This window comes from Anas platyrhynchos, chromosome 7, assembly GCF_047663525.1.
Source record: "Anas platyrhynchos isolate ZD024472 breed Pekin duck chromosome 7, IASCAAS_PekinDuck_T2T, whole genome shotgun sequence".
Classification (NCBI taxonomy): Eukaryota; Metazoa; Chordata; class Aves; order Anseriformes; family Anatidae; genus Anas; species Anas platyrhynchos.
The window spans coordinates 31366838-31388512 of record NC_092593.1 but is presented as its reverse complement, the minus strand read 5'-3'; the positions used below and the strand labels follow the sequence as shown (position 1 = coordinate 31388512).

The 21675-nt window shown below is 43.2% G+C and overlaps 1 protein-coding gene across 13 annotated transcripts in view; it reads right to left on the bottom strand.

Moving 5' to 3' along the window:
- The window catches only part of FN1 (fibronectin 1), a 52466-nt gene that overhangs the window by 29122 nt on the left and 1669 nt on the right, over positions 1 to 21675 (bottom strand). For all 13 annotated transcript variants that reach the window (XM_072041268.1, XM_072041266.1, XM_038182473.2 and 10 more), the window contains exons 3-19: positions 21147 to 21284; positions 19217 to 19348; positions 18941 to 19078; positions 16399 to 16557; positions 15193 to 15393; positions 14543 to 14722; positions 12884 to 13060; positions 11888 to 12040; positions 9910 to 10038; positions 8374 to 8517; positions 6768 to 6889; positions 5239 to 5416; positions 4910 to 5086; positions 3877 to 4005; positions 3680 to 3769; positions 2910 to 3104; positions 1231 to 1503 (exon numbers count right to left, since the gene is read on the bottom strand). In XM_072041268.1, coding sequence (XP_071897369.1) covers positions 1231 to 1503; positions 2910 to 3104; positions 3680 to 3769; positions 3877 to 4005; positions 4910 to 5086; positions 5239 to 5416; positions 6768 to 6889; positions 8374 to 8517; positions 9910 to 10038; positions 11888 to 12040; positions 12884 to 13060; positions 14543 to 14722; positions 15193 to 15393; positions 16399 to 16557; positions 18941 to 19078; positions 19217 to 19348; positions 21147 to 21284 — 2715 coding nt within the window. The remainder of the gene's footprint in view (positions 1 to 1230; positions 1504 to 2909; positions 3105 to 3679; positions 3770 to 3876; positions 4006 to 4909; positions 5087 to 5238; positions 5417 to 6767; positions 6890 to 8373; positions 8518 to 9909; positions 10039 to 11887; positions 12041 to 12883; positions 13061 to 14542; positions 14723 to 15192; positions 15394 to 16398; positions 16558 to 18940; positions 19079 to 19216; positions 19349 to 21146; positions 21285 to 21675) is intronic.

Here is a 21675-nt window from a genome sequence, read left to right as displayed (position 1 = left end):
TTTCTCAAACAGCAAGACTACATTCAGAAAACCCGGTTTCCTTTCCTTCCTCCTCATCTTCATAGGAGTTGGGCTGGATTCTCAAAAGCTTTTATTTACTGAAAAGCTTTTTATTATTATTTATTTATTTACAGCAGATGTGTATAGCTGAATGTAGATTTAAATTGTCTCCCCCATCCCACCTGAGGAGAATGAGCAAGTGGCTGCATGGTGCTTACCTACCTGCAGGGTTAAACCACAACGTGGTCCTTTGGATAATGCAACCCAGCTGAAGAACACCACAACACCTAGACACCCTCCTACTGCCTGATAAACAGGATCTGTCCAAATAAACCAGGTCCCAGGTTCGGCCTGATCTGCTTCTCTTGGATCAAGAGCAGAGATAACCAACAAAAACCATGCTCAGCTCCTCCTCTTCCCTCTGAAAACCTGCATCTTGCCCACCCACTGCTCTTCTCTATGTGCTTCTGCAAAGCAGAGAGCAATGCTTGACAGATTGTGCTTTGCTTCTCACCTTGCCTCACACTGGTAACACGTTGCAGTGCCACTAGATCACTAGCAACAAGATTCTGAGAGATTCTGCACACCCCTTCCTAAACAATACATGTGCCCTGTGACACTGTCAGTCTGTTGAGATCCCTACAAAACAGTTTCCTGGGTTTTACTGGGATAACAGTGAAATTTCTGGGGTGAGACAGGCTGTTAAAAGCCAGGCCTAACCTGGCGAAGCTAAAATGCAGTCCTTTTAAATGACAAGGCCTGTCCCTACATGTGCATACAGAACTCCTACCAAGGGCAGGAGCCAAATAGGTATGTGGCTGTCAGAAAGGAGATAGGGATTTTCAAAACAGTCTCAGCAAGGCTCTTAAGTCATGCTGAAATCTGCCCTAAGGTATCCTCAAAAAAATCACAGGCTGTGATCTGCACAGTAAAAGAACTGCAGGGCCCATCAATTCTCAGCCAGTAATAAAAAAGTTGAATTCCAGCCATACGAAATTGTTTTAAAGTGCCATGAGAGTTAAACTCCCATTGGAAAGCCCTGGAGGAGGATAAATCTGCTGAAGAGATCATTGTTTGACTGAATGAATTCCCAGCACTGTCATCCCAGTTATGGGATACCTCCCGGGCTATAACTGGTGCACTTTAAGTGCTCTGTTTATATATTTCTCTAAGCGACAGAGGCATAAGAACTTCAAAAGGCTGAAAAAAGCATGAAGGGAAGACACTTACTGGTGGTTTGCTCTCCAGTCAAAGGTTTGCTCTCCCTGCCCTGGCTCACGGCAAAGATCTTAAAGAGATAGGTTGTTCCTGGGATCAGGTCAACAACTTCAGCAAAAGAGCTTCTGGTAATGGGCAGCCTCTGGCCATGCTGGCCAGGGCGATTGACGGGGATTGCTTCCACCCGATAGCCAGACACTTGGCTCTGTGGTGGCGTCCACATGATGGTGACCTTGACATCAGAAACCTCCACAAACTGCAGATCTCGGGGTGAAGGAACTTCATCTGAAAGAAGGGAGACAAAACAGCATTGGAGGGAATCCTTAGTAACTGGTAAAAGCTATAGGTTTACATGGAAGAAAAAAACAAATTTTGATTCAACAATGGATATCCCAAGAATATTTACCAAATAAATATCATGGTAGCCTTACCTTAAGCATGTATCCACAAATTCCAGGACAATATTCAAGCAGACTACAATTCAAAGTATAACTACATGCTTCAACTATTTTATGATTTCTGTCAAAATATCTTGCCATCACCAAACAAGAACAAAAAAACAAATGTAATGTGCTACAGAATATCAAATATATGCAGAATCAAAGGCTTGAAAAATGAGAGTCCAATGACAAGAAATTCAAACCCAAGACTCGGGGTTGAAGAACCTCCTTTTAAAATTAGAAGGAAGGGTTTTGAAAAATCCATGAGATGTTCTGAACATCTATAATTAACTTAAAATCCATCTTTTATAATTAAACAAATACAGGGGCTGATCTTGCCTTAAAGAAGTCAAACACAAAATCCACTTCCCTTTGTGTTGGCCCAAAGTACTGCACCCGTGAATTCCTATGTTCAGATTAGGAGTGATACTGCCCTAAGGTTAACCAACACACATTTTTAGAAGATATACATGCCAAACCATAAAATCATTGAGCTGGGTTCATTCCTGGTAAATTCCCATTTACAAGCACATGTGCTTGCAACTTGCAGGACCATCAAATTCCACTGCCACCACATCAGATCCCAATTTTTTTCCACTGTCCTTTCTTTTGGTTTGGCTATCCAGCCCAATTGTCTACTTAAAGAACCCTGACACCGTTTTTTTTTGTTTTAAGCATGGGTGCCTCAGTTTACATCATATGGCGTCATTTCGGCACAATCAATGTGAGCAGTGCCCCATCTCTGCTGACTGCAATGGAAAATAGCTTAGGACTGGAAGGGAGATGGAGAAGTCAGGTGAGCTATTTAGATTTGTGTTGTGGTATCTGAGTACATAACCTTAAACATCTGCAGGCCAAGCACTGAGGCAAAATAATTTACCAGACTCCTAAGATCTCTTAGCAGAATCCCCTTAAGACAGCTTAAGAAACTCTGATCTCTCTTTTCCATAGACACAATGCAAGCCTAACCTTTTGGCCTGCCTGCAGTCTGATCCCCTGGAATTATAACCCTATTAACGCAGAGTAGTGGTTTGACTGTGCCAACTCATAAGTATGACTTTACCACAGAACTTCAGTATCCGCGACACAATTAAAAAAACACAAAACAATGAAAAGATGGAATTAAAAGTCCATTTAAGGATTCAGCAGCACTGCTCATCTAGTTGGAGCAATGGGAATTCGCACTGTCACTTGGGTCTAGGTACTGAAAGAGAATTCAGTGCCTGATCTACAGCACATGCTGGCCATTACCTGTGCGTGGGACGCCTGTGGTTTCCTGTTGGATGAAGACAGGAGTACTCTCCTGATTTTCTTCCACTGCGTAGATGCTGATGTTGTACTGAACACCCGGCATCAAGTCGCTGAGTGTTACAGAGGTAGCAGTATCAGGCAGGTTAAGCTCCGTGCTGCTGCCTTCCACAGAGGGTGTGTAGATAATTCTGTAGCCTAAAGCAAGAGAGGTATATCTGTATATACAGTCCTCAGTTTCAATGAGTAAGCCAACACAAGGAATGCTAGAAATGAGAGCTAAATAAGTTTTCCCATTGAGGTTTCATAAAGACAGTCCCAAATTCCAGCAGCACCCGTGGCTTGCTTTTGCTGAGGTCCCACCTGCAGGTCACACGTTCATAATGACTTACACTGCATAATCTGATCCGCATCAGAATATTTCTGAGCTTTGCTGTGTTGATTTAAGACCTACACCGTTCTCATGTTTGTTATGGCAAGGTCTGCATGACAGGTACCAAGAAAAGGTCACAAGGCTTGATTTTATTTAACACAAATCCAGAAGGAATTATGTTGCACTCAGCCTCCTGGATTGCCCGGTTCAAACAGTGAGACCCCTTCAGCTGTACACGCAGCAACAAAGCTGAACTGCCCATAGACTTTCCAGCTGGTCTCTGAGACTGAGCAGCATTCTGCACTCACCCACTGTCCCAGAGTTATACTTCATTTTCCTTTCTGCTTAGATGTTAGATTCTATCAGTAGTGAGAAATAGATGTGTTCCAATTAGGCAAACCTGTGATTGGAGCCTGTGGTCTACTCCAGCTAATGACAATTGATGTGTCATCCACGCTTTCCACGGTGTGATCAGGAGGTGCATCAGGAGCTGTTTAAGAGAATAACAGAGGACAGCAAATGTGAGGATGAGAGGTAACAATTTTCTGGGCAAATAATAATTGCATGAAGAGTGCAGCAACACCCAGCCACACATACCTGTAGTCTGTGAAGTAGACAGGATCAGATTCTGTTCCCCTTCTTCAGAGATCTGATAGACGTTAACAATATACTTGCGACCAGGAAGCAAGTCAGGGATGTTGACAGAAGTGGCTGTACTTGGAAGATCTATGGGAGGCAAGAAATGAAAGATTGTTTTAGCAGTTCTACCTTGTCACCTTCTCACCAAATGAAATAATTGAGACCTCTGCTCTAATTTGGGCTGAATCAGTCCTCCTGCAATAAAACACTTGATCTGCACTGTGGCCCTAGTCTACACCCGAAGAGGAGTTTGGACAGGTCTCTATGCTCAACAAGCAGGCAACACCTAGGACTGCAAGGCTAGAAGTGCGATGAGGCAGGGCAACTCAAGCAGTATCCCCCTGCACGCTGCTGGCCTTTAGTCATCTCAGCCAACTGTGAACTCATTTCACATCCTAACTGCTGCGTTTTCAATACGGAAATATATGGAAGAATTTTCACATGAAGAGACTATGTGGAAAGACTGACTCATGAGGAGATGAATGACATTATGAGCCGATAAACTTCTCCCACCACCCCTTCCCCCAGATGTCCACCTACATGCCAGATGTAGGAAATTCCCTTAAGATGCTTGGCTTTAGTCTGGCCAGTAAGGAGCTGCTTCTTGGGGAAACTGGGAATTGCCTAAACTTTGCCTCAAAAACCTCTGCCTGTAGACAGACAAGCTCAGAAACTGCTTCAAAACACAGCTCAGCTGTCTGGAGTGTGCAGACAAGAAGGCTGCCAGCACTTTCACCACCTTTAGTGTAAGCTACTTCTGCTCACGAGTCCAAGCCTGTGAGTTCAGGGGGCAACAGCCAAGGGAGAACTATTAGCTCAGAGGAGAACTAGGTGAAATTGTGATCTCAGCTAGTCCTCCACTGTCTGATCTTAATCAAATCATACTGAAACAGCAAGATCCTCACTATTTACACCAGCTATACTGACTGTCACGGAAAACAGTGATATAGTTAATGAAGCTTGGGTCTAGTAGACTCAAATACTGTCTCACCAAGATACTGCGGCTCATCTCCCTCCTCGCTCAGCTCATATTCAACACGGAATCCAGAAACTGTGTCAGATGCAGAAACCCAGGAGACAACAAAGCTGCTGGCTGTGATTTCAGTGACTGACTCAGAAGTAGCAACCATTGGAGGAAGAAGAGTTGTCTCTCCTGAAACAGTGTTGCCTAAAAAGAAAAGAAAGAGGTTTAATTAACCATTGTTACTTAGGTGTTGACCAGAATGCAGGAAACATCTTTGGGAAAAGCCTTTGGGCAAACTAGCACAGAGGGAGAGTAGGTTTCTGTGGATGCCACTCCTGCCCCGCTGCTCAACTTACTCGTCACCGCTGTGGTACTAGTTGTGGTAAAATCAAAGCGCGTGACTTCCTTGGGGCCATGCTGCTGAACACTGATGAGCTGTCCTTCATAAATCACACCAGGCTTCAGGCCTGAGATGGTGTAGGAGTTCAGGTGGCCAGGGATGGTGGCTTCCTTCCAGTGCTTTCCAGAGTTTTTCTGCAGGAACAAGGACATCCATATAGCAAGAAACTCCATGGTCTGCACAAGCAGGCTGATCCAGTGAGCTAACCTGCTGCATCGTTAGTAAGCGCTGTGATATTCAAACCTAAGTATGACTCGAATGGCTAATGAACAAAGTCAAGTGAAAGTATGCCAGGAAGCAGGGCTAATAACTTCTTGGGTGATTAAGTTTTACTGGGGTAAATTGAAAAAACAAACTAGCTTGAACTTGCTCCTTTACCAAGAAGGTCTGTAACATATACACTAAAGTCATTCCTTATCAAAAATGCAGTAAGGCATGAAGGAATAGCTGGAAAATGCACATTTGAAAACAGTCCACAACAGCGCTCCAAGCCATCATCTGAAGACAATATACAGAAAAGGTTTGTCCCTCTACCCTGTGTTTGAACTCTATGGGAAGCTTTAAAATAATGCTCCATCCTCTGAGGTTTGTGCTCCAGTGCTTTAAAGTCCATTTCTTTAAAGTCCATTTCATTCAGGCCTTGATCCAAGATACACTGAAGTCAGTAAAAAGACTTAAGTACCTTTAATGGCTTTGGATCAGGGCCTTTATTGTTCTCTTAATCACAGGCAGCATTGAAGTACTAGTGTTCTTAACGATTAAGTGGTCTTTTGTGAAGCTGTGCTCTGGGGAATTGTAACACAACTATCTGCATTGGTTAGAACAATCACTCCTCAGACGTGAATGAGCCAACAAGCAGTGGTTAAACAGCTTTGGCTCAGACTTTACCGAAGATGGGAGACAGACTGCTTATTTTATCCTTTCCTAGCTGTTTTTGTCTTCCTGTCCTACTAGTTTTTACCTCCTCATTAATAGCATACAAACTATCACAGTTCTCTGGATACACACACGGTACTAAAACAATATTTCTGAAGGTAGGGAAGCTTTCACAATTGTTTACATTGCTTAAAGTGAGGAAGGATAAAGTTGTCTGCTTACTGTAGTAGTGCTTTTGTACATGGGGAAATTCATGAACACAATGACCAGTAATGTTTGCACATGAAAACAACAAGTGCTTGTACAGCACAGGTTGTTTTTGATCCTCAGGGTAACAGTTAACCTTGTCAGCACAATGACAGTGAATTAGCAACTGAAGGTTGCTGAAATCGTGTCAGCACTTCTTCCAGACATCAAAAAAAAACCCACACACACAAAATAACGAGTTTTTGAATGAAATAGCAGTTTTTGTGAGGCAAATATGGGGTCTCACTGAAAAGAGAAACTAACAGTGAGGACTCTGCGGGTGAAAGCCTGGAGCTTTAAAGAGCCGTGCATTTCTGGAACTCTGAATACATCTACAGGATAAGTGGCTAATGTGGCACTCACCGGTCTCCAGCGCAGGATGTACTTGCTGATGTGAGATGTTTTGGGAGCATTCCACTGGATAGGATGGGAGTTTGGCTGATTGGTACTCTCTGTAATAATCACCTGAACAGGACCAGATGGCCCTGGGGGAAAAAAATAAGAAAAATCCCGTTCTTAGCATATTGGGGATGCTTTTCTTCTGCATGGCTCATCCACTACTTACATACATGGGAAACAAGTCAGATTGTACTATCCTTAATGCTTCAGTCTCAATAGAAAACTGATGAATTAGAATATATTCTATATTCTATCAGGGAGTTAGCATGTGTTGTTTAGGTTAATTTCCTCTGTTATGAAATAGAAAATTGGAACTGCCTGGTTTAGAAAAAGTGTAAAGCAAAGTCATTGTTCAAAGAGAGCTTCTCAGCCACTACCTGCTTTCAGAAGTTATCTTGTGTGATGGGAGCAAGGGGCACAGAAACATGAGAAATGATCTGATCCTATGGTGTGTTGAGGGGAAATTCCTGGTCTGAGATCAGCTTCAGCGTGCTAATAGATGCTAGCCTTTTACTGCTTTGATAGATTTCTTGATTGGTTTATTTGAAACTGAATTGTCATGTCTTTGTGGAACAGGTAGTGAGGCACATCCGCACACAAACCAAACCAGAAGGGTTGGTGAAAGGCTTGAGACACATCAGGTCCATAAACACATGACAACACAAGTTCAGCACTGCTCTAACACTTAAGACTAAATATGTAAACACAAGAAACTGGTAGCTAGATCACGCTCAGGTATGTTTTCTTCACAAAGCTCTCTAACAGAGAAGGAAAAGTTTTATGATCCAATGGTTCTCCTTCCAGACCTTCCTGCCCTGCTGGGGAGGTTTCACTGAACACTCAGCAACATTGTACTCGTGTTAATTCTCAGAAAATCCCAGCAAAGAGCCACCTGGAATCTGCAGGAAAGTGCTGCTTTAGCCATTCAACATGTACACCCTCCCAACATTTCTATATATAATTTATTTGGACAACTGTGTAACGTATATACCTGCTACATATTTAACAGGACTTTTCTAGGCAAACAAAGCTGTGCCCACACACAAAGTTTCCAAGCTTACCTAACCCAAATCTAATGTTTCTGAATGTAGGTTTGGGTTTATTTACACATTTTCAGCCACTCTTGTGTCTATAGAAAGCCTAAATCCCTGGTCTCCACTCTGGAGACGCGCATATTTTACATAGCTCAGGGAGATGTTTGTTTAAGCAGTCTGACAGGAGTCAATGAAGCTCAGCAATCCCCTGTAAAACTCACAGTGGGGTTCAGAGAAGGTCTGCTTCCTATTCTTGCCATCCTTAGCTCACTGCCCCAAAAAGAAAGGCAGTCCCTAGTTCTGCCTACCAGGTGCCCTACTGCCATACAGCTAGTAAGACAGAGACAAGGCAACAGGAACAGGGTTAACTATTGAAATCCTTCCTCTGCTTGAGTTGATCAGGTTCAAATTCCCTTTTTTATCTTACAGGGAACCCCTTCTACTGTAATCATGACACCCGTTTGTGTCTGTCAAGAACAGGTGAGAAAAAGGAAGATTGCTTTCTTCATATCTTACTCAGCAGATAAGTTTCTTACCAGCATAGGCCTGCAGGGGCTGGCAATGCCACTCTCCAATACCACGGCCATAACAATAGCACTGGTATCTGATGCCATGGACGTACTTCTCCCATGAGTCTCCGATTTGGTAAAAGGTACGGGTTTCCGAATCCTGGCACTGATCTAAAGGCACAGAAAGAGACAGTTAACTACCACGTGTTACCAAAACTACTGTGAAAAATCTAGGCTAAACAGAAGAGGAAGTCAGAAGAGACTTTTGCACAGAAAATGTAAAAATATTCACAAATATTGCATAAAGAGCAAGTGACAACAAACTGAACCTTGAACCAAGGTTCTTGCTATATCACTGTGTGTGTTAAATAAGGTGTTAAGGGGTTAACTCAGCTGTGACGCATTGCTTAAAACACTGTTAAGCACAGGCTGTCCACCTGGTAAATAAAAGACTGGTAAGCACAGGCTGTCTCTGTGAAGTCAGTGGGGTGTTTCTTCAAGAAAGGATTAATTTTGTACTGGCTATTTTGGAGCCCAGTTCTGCTCCAGTCAACTGAGCTCATCTCTCATCCACAGATGAACCACGCTGCTCTCAAGGAAACCAGTGGCAGAGCTCCCACTGGCTTAAGCAGAATTCAGTCATACATAAGTCTGAAGTGACCCATTAATACTCATCAGAATCATTCTAGATTTTACCATTGTATAAACTGAAGGAGGACTGAACAAATCCTGAAATCAGCTTAAGCTCGTGTAAATACAACAGTACCAATGCTTCAGTACACTTTGTAGCGTGACCTATGTCATTTCTGGCTCAATGGAGGTTTTCAGTGAGAACTAACATTATGCTGCTTGGGTAAACATGAGCCTTGTTTAGAGAGAGCCAACAAAATTAAACCAATTGCACCCTACAGATAAAGGAAATTTTACCTCCTCTTTTTTCAAATTAATAGCTTTTAAGTAATGACTTTTAGGAGCTTTACAATCCAAGTTCCTCCAGTAAAACTGTACAGTTATTACTGTAAATAAAGCAGAACTTAACCACTAGTGCTTTCTAATAGATTTTCTTGGCCATAGCTCAAAGTTCTCTAGATTTAGTAACTGCAAATCAAACAGTTAGGTCTTATCTTCCAGTCTAGGTTCACTAGGGAAAGTGGGAAGCAGAAAAGATGAAGTCTCTTAATTCCTGCACAGAGCCATGATGGTTTTAGCTAGCCTCCAGAGTGGTATTAACACCTATTCCTCATTCTGAACTTTTTTTGCTGGAATAAAGGGCATCCAAAAAATCAATTTAGTCCAAGGTATGTTAATATATGCTGGTGGCATTCCTCTCAGTTCAACGAAGAGACCTCCTAAAGATTTTAGGTCAGAGAAAGGAAAGAACTGCACCTAGCATCACTAACTAGTCACATCTTGATTTATCAGCACTGTTGTGCAATTCGAGGCAGAAAGTGCCTGAATTTGAGTTCTGTGAGCCCAAATTCACACACCAGTTTCACCACACCATAATGAGTTCTTCCACAGCCATGGTCTGAGTTTGGCAAGAGGAAACAGCCGGTGACTTACCCACAGGATCACATTTCCATCTCCCCCGACCCTGGCCAAAGCACGTGCAGTTCAGCATGTGCCCCTCATCGTGACGCTTGTGGAACGTCTGGTTCACATCATAGGTGATACCGTCCACAATGCACTGGTCTGTTTGAGAAAGAGCAGAGATACTTTGTCAGCAAGAGCTCTAAGCATGAAGACAAAATCCTTCTGCTTGGCAAATATTTCCCTCCCCTTGTTCAGCTTACAGAGACTGACCTTGACAAGCTCCATTCATGCCAAATGGAGCCCCTCTGATATCTCAGATCATCGCAGATCAGTGCTGCATACACACCGCTGCTCCTGAGTTCATTTATCAGCAGTGTGCAAATAAGTACCACTTGCAGAAAAACGCTCAGTAGGATGCAGTCCAAAGTAGTATGCATTAGTCAAGCTCCAGGATTGCCTGGTTGCTCCTTATGACAGATTCCATATGTGAAAGAATCTAAGACAGCACACTACTTCTTTCACTTCTACCTCTTAGAAAGGTCTCGACTGTAAAGCCTTGGTGAGTCCTGTCTGAAATCATTAGAACTGCACTACTCCAAAATCACAAGATACCACAGTGACGTACAGATATCCTTATGATGTTATTCAGCTGGGTAACACTTCTATTCTTTGTAGTAATTTGAAGGTAGGAGCAGATCTATTCTACATCCAGGATGTTACTGGTGCCTACTAACCTGCCATTCCCCCAAAACACAGTAACCAGACCCTGTGCTAAAGGGAATTCTAATTAAGTTCAGTGGAGAACCTCATACGTCAACCTGTGATCTGGCCCAGAATTCCTAAAGCCAGACTAATCACAGCAAGGAGCAAAAAGACAAAACAAACGATAAAACCACCCCAGAAGCACGTTGTTTTGTTAAGCAGGACCCAAGAGACCCAAGTTCAGTTCTGGACTCAGTCACAGACCATCTGTCCTTGGGGAAGTGACTCAGTTAATCCCAGGCCTTCATTCCCCATCATATTTTCCCACACCACAAGCATGGCATCACGATAAACCAAGCAATGGTCAGATCCTCCTGTGGGGGCTAAGGACCTCCTCCGGTTGCTATGTTTTAACAGTTCCACTTAGATAACATTTGCCTTTTGAACAAAGCATGTATCCATGCCCCCATCACCAAGAAAGACCACTTACGCTCAAGAACTAAACAGCGGAGAGCTGTGTTTGTGGAGAAAGGAGTTTCACAGACCTGAAAGGCTTTTAGCAGTGCATTGCTCAGTGTTCTAAAGGAAACACATAAAAAACCCTCCCAAAGCCCTTGAGCGGGCCTTTCCCTATAAATTATATCCCATTTCAGCAGTGGTGTTAGAGTCCTTTCTTGGCTGCTTGACAGCAACCCCCCTGCCTTTTCCAGACATGAAGCCAATGCTGTGAGCTAACTGCAGGATGATCAAATGTCTGTGCTTTTAAGTCTTCTTTTTTTGGTATTGCTTAAGCACTTCTCCACTTGGGCCACTCATATAAATAAGTAAATAAGAGTAATCTCCGTGCTGTCCTGCCAACTTCTCATATAGATTAGCTCGCAAAGGGATTTGTCCTGCACAGAGGAATTGAAAATTTCACAGCAGAACAATAAACCAGGATGGTTCTGCATTCAAACTTCAGACTAGTCTGGGGTTTTGTCTGCTCTTGAAAGGCTTCTGCTGAGCTCTCTGTAAAGTCTCAGTGGCGCTGACTGCTAAATGCAGACAAAAGGAGGTAGGGATACATACTGATCAAGCTAATCACGGTTTGCCTCTGCTTGCTAGCCTACAAAGGCTGAAGGAGTACTTTTCCAGCATGGAAACAAGACAGGAACTTCATATAGCTCCTCTCATTCCCTTTCTATTCCAAAGAAAAGCTTGGTAACGAAATCCAGGCTTGAATTGCCAGTGATGAAAAAGATAACTAATTTCTCCCACCCTCCCAAGGATTACACTGACGCAGTGAGATGGACATGAAGATCATTACCTCTGAGCTGGGAGTACGCGATGCAAGTCCACTCTCCGCGGCCATTGCCTACACAGGTGCATCTCATCATGTGGCCCAGGTCATGCTGTTTGTCCCACTGGTCCCCAACACGGTACATGACACCATCGTTGGTCGTGCAGATTTCTTCATGGGCTGGGTGAGAAGAAAGCAAGAGGATACCTTACGTGGCTGGAGGTAACAAGATTCAGGCAGGGTGATGATATTTTAAGTGCAGATCACTTGTAGGGGTTCATTCATTTTAGTTTTAATTTGAAAGCTTCTACAATTAGTCCATTCTACAATGTCCAAAGGGTGCTGTGTGAAAGAATCTGTTCTTGTTGCATCCAAGCCTTTATGAACACTGCCCCTTGAAGATCTGTGTTCACCAAGCTGGTTAAGGGCTCAGATGCTGTTAATTACAGATGTTAATTACAGAAGGTCTTTTGTTTAAAAACTGGTAGTCCCATTCCCTCCCATGTGTCAAAGATCAGAGAGTGCATAGATTGCAGGAATGGACCACAATGACCACAATATTGATTTTGACACTATTGCCATTGCCAGGGTAACACTGATTTACAAGCGTACACATATTCCTAACCACAGATCAGGCAAGAGGAAGTGATAAGCCATCAGGGAGAAGCTTTGGCAGATGCAAGATAAAAACCTCCCTTGCTTTAAAGCAGTGTAGTCCATTGCTCCCCAGTGGGCCTACACCAGTTTGCAGCAGCTGAGAAGCTTGCCTACCACTAGCTTGTAACAAAGGAGTGACAAAAATAGAGTTCTCCTGGCATTGCCTGAGTCTCTGCTAGAAGTGATTAATAGGGAAAAATAGGGAAAAAAGGACAAAAAGCTTCAGAAGTTCCTTAAAGCTTTTTGGGCTGGGATGCAGCTCACTGGAAGCCATCCATAACTGTCCAGTGACAGACAGGCTTTACTTTCCAGCTCAAAGAGCCACTTACAAGTATTCCATAATCCCTTTATGGTTCTCGGTCTTACCAGCCATTGGGCAGAAACCAAATTTCTGGTCAGCATCATAGTTCTCAGTGGTTCCACACCACTTCATGTTGTCTCTCCGTCCCTCAGAAGTACAGTCAGTGTAGTTGCGGTTGTTGTACAGGAAGGGGAAGTGGCACAGAGCACCATTGGAATTGCCACCACGAGTCTGGACCAAAACTGTGCAAGAGAGAAAAGGAAACAAATGCAAATCAAGCCTGTGCTCTCCCCTAGCATGCAGGGAACAGCTTTAAAAACAATCCCCCAGCATTTATTTTTCCTTGTGTGTCCTGTATGATATTTAATTAATTCAGATCTGGAAACAAGCCTTGCACAAGGTCAGTTCTGTTTAAACATTGCTTTGGAAAGAGCTGCTTTGAGTCCCATGGACCCAACCATGGGAATTCCTGGGGAATATGGAAAACTAAAGCTCAGGGTGTTTGGGAAGTGGCTTTGCAGACCCTTTGTACCAAAGCCCAGAGAATCAAGTAACCTCAGTTCTCAGCATATCTGTATTATCTCACTGAGGTTATTACCCAATTGTGCCCTTTGGCTTGAAGTAAAAGCTCAGACCTCAGGAAAGGGTTACAACTCAGTTATGTACAACAAGTCAAAAACTCTCTGCAGGTTGAAAGCTTCATGTTTTGCAAGCAGTAGTGGGAAGAGGGCTCTAATCTACGTGAACTATTCACCTCTTGAGCAACTCTGGTTTACAAATAATGCAGAACAGCTATTTGCTGAGGCTTTTTCTATATTGATATTTCTCATTCCTGACAGTATATCACAAGAAAACTCACTCAAACAAGAATGTGCATGTGCATATATACACACATACACATACATACACGCATGTGGAGAGGGGAGTGGGTTTTTTGGTTTTGCTTTTGTTGGGGTTTTTCTTTAAAAAAAAAAAAAAAAAAAAAGTATTATGCTACAGAGAAGGGCTTGACTTATAAAAAATTAATTAGAAAGAGTAGTTAAAAAAAGCCTGTGTAGTGTAAGAAGCAGTGTTTTCATGTGGGAACATGAAAAATTCTCTCCAAGGTCAGACTGCAGAGAAGCCTGCCTGGACACCGTTCCATGGATGTCTGATGGGCTTTCCAAGAAGCACAACCACCCAGGTAACTTTGTGCTGTGAAGGCAACACTGGTCATCCACTGACAAGAGGGAATGCTGCTGCATTAGTCACACACCAGCTCTTGATCACAGTGATCACAAATCACATCAAGATTACAGCTATATATGGCAACCTGGCTAGATAGTCAGGAGTGAGGCAGTAAGAGAAGACTGCATGAACTGTACTCTATGGATATCCTCTTCTTTGCAACCTAATAAGGGCATTGCTCTAGCAATTCAGCCAAGCAGAGGCAAAGTCCAAGTACGTTTTGGGCCAAAGCTCTTTCCTGACTAAGTACTCATGTTCCAAGGTCAGTTTGGAAGAGAGAGCGCAGGACTCAGAGGCAACACCTGTATCATCCTGAGCACTCTCCAAAAATGCCAAGAGCATAAAAATGCCCTGACTCCAGACAGCCCTCCCTCCATTCACAGAACTGTCTTGCTGTTGAGGTGTGCCTGGAGTCCCTCCAAACTGCTGGGACTGGTCAGGCAGCTAAGAGTTTTTGATGAAAGCCATGTGTATGTGAAGACCCTCTAAGAGCTCACCATTCTGCTCAGTACAGAAGGAGTATCTCCTGTCCTGCTCGAAGTTGGAAGTGGTGCTGCACCAGAGGTGTCCATCCGTGCGGCCTTCAGTCGTACAGGAGTAGAAAGTCCTTCCATTGTAGGTGAAAGGCAGAACACAGGCTTCTCCATCAGAATTGCCACCATATGTTTGGGTCACGGCTTTAAAACAAGCAAAATCACAGCATTAGGCTCTGGCTTAAATCCTCAAATCTTACAGCTAACAGCAGTAGCCCCTCTGGGCCAAGGCACTGGCTGCTGTGAACCCACGGTGACTGCCATGGACCCGAGCCAATACACACCAAGAAAAGACTTAGTCCCACAGCTGTGTCATTCTTTTACATTCTTTTCCAAACATATACTATTGCAGCTTGGTTTGAATAGAATTATTAATGCTGCTCCCAAGGGGCTCCATTTTCCCTCAGCAGTTATATATAACTCACTGGAAATATTTCTGCCCTACAGGACTGGGATTCAAATAACCAAAACAACTACTTTTTCACCCCTTGCACCTTTCTCCAGCATCTCTTCAGCAGATATCTGCTACACCTACAAAGGGACTCCAAAATGAAACTGCAGGGCAGTCCCAAAGATCTCACTGGACTGAACAGGCACTGAACAAAGAGTCATACCTATTTCCTGGCAGCTGACTCCGTTGCCCAGGCAGGTACAAAGCATTTGTTGGCTGCCCTGTGTCTTGAGCCACTGCATACCAACAGAGTACACCACTCCGTTATCAGTTATGCACTGGCCATATGGCTGAGGCTGGGGCTGTTGAGGCTGAGGCTGGTACAACGCAGTCTGTACGTTTGTGAAGCTAGGAGAGCCAGAACCTGCAGGAGAACATGGGAGAGGTGAGACATCACGTGCAAAGCTGAAGGACAGAATGCTTCAACTAAACGCTGAGATAAAAATCTTAAGCACTCCATTAGATCGAAGGCACAATACTCAGCTTCCCTAGACACATTTTAATTATTCTACTTAGAGAACTTCAAAATTAAAAGAACAACTCCATATTCTGCTAGTGATAGCCTCTGTTTTCTAACAATGTAGAATGCCTTTAGAAAGGATTAAGACTGTCAACAGCTCTGCAAAGGAGTTGTTTAAAAACAAAAGCTTTTTTGAAAAGCATTTTTTAGTTGATAGAAATCTAGAATTGAGAAAAAAATATTAGTGGCAAACTTATTCAGAACAGAAGTTTTACACTGCATACACCAGAAGGAAACCCAGATCCTTAAAATGGCAAGAAAAAGAATTTAGAAGCTGAAGACTGACAGACTTTGGACAGGAAATATGTTACCTATACACTAGGCAATATTTCATACAAAATTACAAACTAATGTATATGTACTAAACGGCATTGTATGCATACTTTGCCATTTCTGTTTTTTAAAGCCCAACCATTAGTAGGTGTATTTATCTTGTCAAAGAAACCAGATGGTCTCAGTGGAGTTTAAATTAAGGGCATTTCAAGACAGTTACCCTGAGGCAAATACATCAAGTTCAAATACTAATCAAAATGCCATGTTTCCAAGACAAAGCTAGTAGATATTTCCTGTAGAAGCACAGTCCTAGATGTGATTTACTGTACTGCAATTGCACAGGCTATCACATCTGTATGTGCAAGCCCCATTTGTGCAAGGAAACCAAGTATAATTAATCTTATCTATACACGCACAAACAAGGAGCATATCCTGAATTCTGACTTTTTTGCTGATCTTTCTCTGACAAGTCTTCTAAATGCCTAAATTAGGATGGTGCAATTCAGCACCTACTCCTAGCCACCCAAAATATGCCATTCCTTGTTTCTGCTTTATGCACTAAGATGCCCCACTTACCAGTGCTAGTCGTATGCAGGGATGTGTGTCTTTCGCACTTCCATTCACCTCTGCCATTACCAGTACAGATGCACTGAAGCAGGTTTCCACGGTTATCCTTCTTGCTCCAAGTGTCTCCAATTCTGTAGGAAGTCTTGGTGTCTTGGTCATTGCACCTGTCTGTACAAGGAGCACGACTATTAGCTATTTCTGGATCGGATGGCTTCACCGTCCAATTTACAGTACTGAACCATAAATCAAATGATTTTATTATTTATAATTAATATTAGCCCACTAATACAAGCTTGATCTACACTAAAACTTGCAAAGGCTGAGAGAGCACAAATCCTGATCCTAAAGTCTAATGGAAAATTCCCACTAGTTTCCAGAACTGAGATTTCACTTCATAGTGATTGTCAAAACTAGCACCATAATACTCCCAGCATGAACACTGTAAACTATGTTCAAAAAAGTTTAAAAGTTCACGTTTAAACTTGCTTTAATGCCTTTTTTTTTAAAAAAAATATATCTTTTTTCTTAAAGTCTTTGCAGTGGAGTCATTTCATACTGTACATAGGACATAGTTTAAGTTTGGGACTCTGCTTCAGTGGGAAGAAACTAATACCTACTTGAATGCAATATATAACTTTTTTCCAAAACAAGCATGCATGAAGCTGCCAGTAAAGTTAATATGAGCTGCTCATGTCATATGAGGAATATTAGACTTTCTAAATCTCCCTGTTGTCTTTAATAACCCACAGCCCCTGATGAATTGAGTAAATGGGTTCAAAGGACGGCATAACAAACTACTTTTGTCTGGATGCCAGATCCACATGGATTATCTAGTTCTTCTTCCATTACAACATTTTAACTTCTCATTCAAGGGCAACTTGATACAGAGGCTCAAATATAATCACAGATCAATGAACATGGATTTATGAAGAACTGTGGAAGGACATATGCATCATGTCAGACTGCCACTGAAAGAGCACTCTGGACAGAATATATGAACATGGAAAACATGTTACTAATTCACATTGGTTAAAATGACCAAAAAAATGAGTAATTTGCCAGAAGAGGGGTAAACCGGTGAAGTGCTCATAATGTAAATTGGCAAACATCACATGGAGAAAGCAACCTGTCTTATGGAAATTCAAATTCTCAAGTTAGACAATGAAAAGCTGAAATGTCCCCCCAGAAGTCATCAGTGATTCTAGAAAACACCATAAAAGATACATAACAGCAGGGATACTGAAGCATAATGCCACTTTTTGGGCTACAGCTATCGTTTTACATCCAGAGATTCAAATTTATGTATTTGATTACCTTTGAGAAACAAAATGAAAAATGAACAGGTCATTATATTGCAATTTCCCCTATGATACAACAATTCAATCCTGAGTTATAGGGGGAATGATACTGCCAAATCATTTTTATTAGTAATATCATCTCCTCCAAAGTTCACAAACAACACATTCTGTTTTATTCATTCCTATTTGACAGTTAATGATTTTTCCCTATGTGTTCTAACAGACTTGAGATTATGAAAACTGGTTTCATTTTTATAGCTTATTTCTTGACCAAGTGTCTCCAGATCTTCAGTTTTAATCCCAACCTCCTTACTGTTTTAGTTCTTTACAGGTCTGTTGTTTCTATCAGCAGATAGCTATTATCTGTGTGCCGCAAGGCAACTGAATATGAGGCAATTTAAAGGCTACAGAAGAGTTCCGCAAAACTTGCGTAATAAAGGTGTAAGGTACAAAGTTAAATTTTCTTGAGGCAACTGGTATAAACCAAGAGCTCCACAACGGAGCCTGTTGCTAGCAAAATTAAAAGAGAAGGTAAATAAACAAGCAAGAGTTTGGATTTTAAAAGCCCTGTTTGCTTTGTGAGTACTAACACAGAGTATTTGCAGTAATGTGCTTCAGCTATACGAAAAAAAAAAAAAGTCACTTGCCCTGGTGAAGCACTGAAGACAAAATGGTAGAGAAAAAAGCTAACAAGTGAGATGGGACAGCAGACAACAAACTCTCTTCAAGCACATTGTGTATACACACACAAAACAACTTTAAAGGCAAAAGCATTTACATTTTCAACTGGTAAATTCTGCTGTTGGATTGGGTAACTGTTTCTCTTCAAAAGTCACTTTTTTTTCCCTCAAAAGCCTACTTAAACCTCAAAAATGGAGTTATTAGACCAAACTCCGCCATTTTGCTGAGCAAGCAATTCCCCTGACTTCCTTGGGGAAAACATGCCTGTGACTCAACAGGTCTGCATATTTCCTGAAGCTTTTCTCTAAAGCAGATTAAAAACCAAAATAATCCAGCAGCTTTGTCATTAGCGCAGACCACCAACTCTCTGACCCGCCCTCAGCCTCAAAATGGCGGATGTCACCTCAGAGGGCTTTGTTTTCCACACCTCCTCAGGAGATAACTCTTGCCATCCTTCTAAAACTACTTCTGACAGCAAGAAAAGACTGACCTTTTCTTTTTGAGGCAGGAATTTGAAAGATATATTAAAACAAGGAAAGTGGATAAGGCAGCGGGTGCCTGCCAGCACTTACTTCTGGAGGTGCAGGTGATGCGGCCGCTGCCCTCCCCAAGGCAGGTGCAGTCCACCATCATCCACCCTTGGTAGGGCTTCTCCCAGGTCTCGCCCACCACGTAGGATGTCCCGGCCGTGTTGTCGTAGCATCGCTCAGCTGAGGGAGGGAAAAAGGTGAGTGTTTGCTTTGCCCCAGGGCATCCCATATGGGGATGGGGACACCCCAGGCCAGGAAGATGAGGAGAAAGGAGGCTGAACCCCAGCCGAGCTGAGGGAAGATGGAGCCACCACCTACCCACGGGCTTGCAGGTCCACTCGCCCTTGCCGTTGCCCAGGCACACACACTCCAGCATGTAGCCACCCGTCTCATGGGGGCGACGCCAGGTATCGCCAATCTTGTAGGACTGGCCGCCCTCATGGCAGCGATCTGCAGGCAGGAGAGAGGCAGAGCTGAGGTGAGGGGCCCCGCAGCAACCAGTAGCGACACAGGACAGCATTATGGGGACACAGTAAGGGCCACCCGGGTGGGAGAGAGGGGTAAAAATGGTCAGTCATGGTGGAGGTGAGGGGAAGTGAGGAAAAGCAGGGCAGACCATGGCCACTTCCTTCAGGTTGCAAAATGGCGCCCATTTTCCTTTGAGGCCCGCCATCTTCCCTTGGTGCTTGACAGGTATTTTCTTTATCAGGCCCTGTCCTCAGCCACACCCTGACAGGTTTCAAACCACAGCTGAGACCTGCTGCTGAACGGGGAACACCAGGGTGTGAGGAGATGTTGTTCTGCCCTCAGACTGGGGCCTGGTGAGGCAGGAGGGGGCTGCCGCCATCTTGTGCTGAAGGGGCACCACACAGGCCTTTGGGCGGCTGTCCCTACACAGCATGAGGGATGTGGCAGTGAGGCCAATATATGGGGAGAAAAAAAAAAGTAAGTGATACCCTGGAGACATCTGTATCAGGTTTAGAAATCCTGTCCAGAAAGGCTGATTCCCAGCCCAACAGAGCCCCACAGGCCTGAGGTGCTCTGGGCCCACTGCTCAGCCCAGGCTCATGGAGGGAAATGTGGTGAACAGCACTTTGCTGACAAGATCTTCTTCCAAGGAAAGGAGGAGAAACATGTCTGGTCATTTATTAGGAGCTGCTGAAACATTTCATTGGCTCATTTATGAAAGCTGGGAATCTAAGAGTTATATAGATTGATTCAAAGCCAGTTGCAGTCAATGAGACTCTCCAGTGAGCTCTAAACCAGGCTGATGATGAGGAAATGAGACTGCTCTTATGTTTGCAATTTCCTTACTGACTCTTTCTTTTCTTACAAGACTCATCATCCCTGCCCAATAAAATGCCTTTAAATTCAGAAGGGCTTCAGCTCTACTTGTTATATTCGATGCATTTCTTTCCATGCTATAACGATGGCTGGCTTCTGAGCCCTCTGTGGCAATGCTATTGGGCTCAGCACTGTTTGTCTTAAACAAGAAACTGCATACTTATAAGAACAAGACTTTTTTCCAAAGGTGCCTAAGGGACTTGGAAATCTCAGTCTAGAAGTCCCGAGACACAGCAATCTTCATCTGCACTCAAAGAAAGTCTAATTATGAACTGAAGGGAAATTGTGAACAATTCAGTGACTCAGTAGTGAAAGGGTTTCCAGACAGAGAGACAGATGTTAAAAGGGAAAGCTGGGCAAAAAGGATTAAGAAGTATGGGACAGATTGGTAAGAAATTGCAGAAACATATAGAGCTGGCCCAATGGATATCAAATTCTTGTTCCCTTGGGTACTAGTGTTGGCATAACATTTTTAGAGGCCAGAGGCACTGGCTCATAGGCGGTAAATATTCAGAATAGTCCTGTTAATGCTGACAATGTAATTTTGACCAACTAGCTGCAGATTAGACACTAACTTTTTCCAGTCAAAAAAACTTTCATAAATGTGTCTGTGAACATGTAACGCATTCCTGTGTATATTGAATGTACTGACCTCGATGGTTGTACATTAACAGTCATTCTGGCCTATGTTTTTATACATAAGACTTTACCTCTTAAATAAGAGTAATTTGGTTGTGCAAGTGCGTGTACATGGGGTAAGGACTTTCAATTACAATATTTTAATGGGCTTTGGATGAAAGCCCCCTAAATCTAGCTAATGGGCACTGGAAGAATTGTGCAAGTTGCTCTGGAAAATCTGACACCACGGAACAATAGCTCTAGTAACACGCTCTCAGTTACGTACTGGCAATGGTGCAGCTGATTCTCCCGCGGCCAGCTCCAATGCAAGTACAGTCCCAAATCATGGAGTCCTTGGGGCGCTCATATGTCTCCCCTACTCGGTAAGTGGATCCAGTGTATTTGTCAAAGCAAGTCTCTTCAGCTACAAGGGGAGAAAAATGAACTTCATGAAACCACACCAGTAACAGATACAGACAACAAGAACATGTTCCTCATCTCCTCCCACAGATGCTCTTTTTTTTTTTCCTGGGGGAAACATGGATTGATCTCTTCCTTCTAAGGGTGGAAGAGTAGAGATGAAGTCAGGTGAAATTCACCCCCTCAGGGTCCCCATGCAGCTAAACAACTACAGCTTCCCTCCCACAGTGAGCCAGGAGCTGAGCATGGCCTGTGGACAGGCATGCCCTGAAAGGATCAATCCCAGCTGTTTGAAGTGCAACACTACAGAAGATGGGGGGAACAAACATCCCCCAGAAGCTGTGGGTTTTGTCATGCTAATGCTCCTCATTCTACCCTGGCAAGTGCTTAAGTAT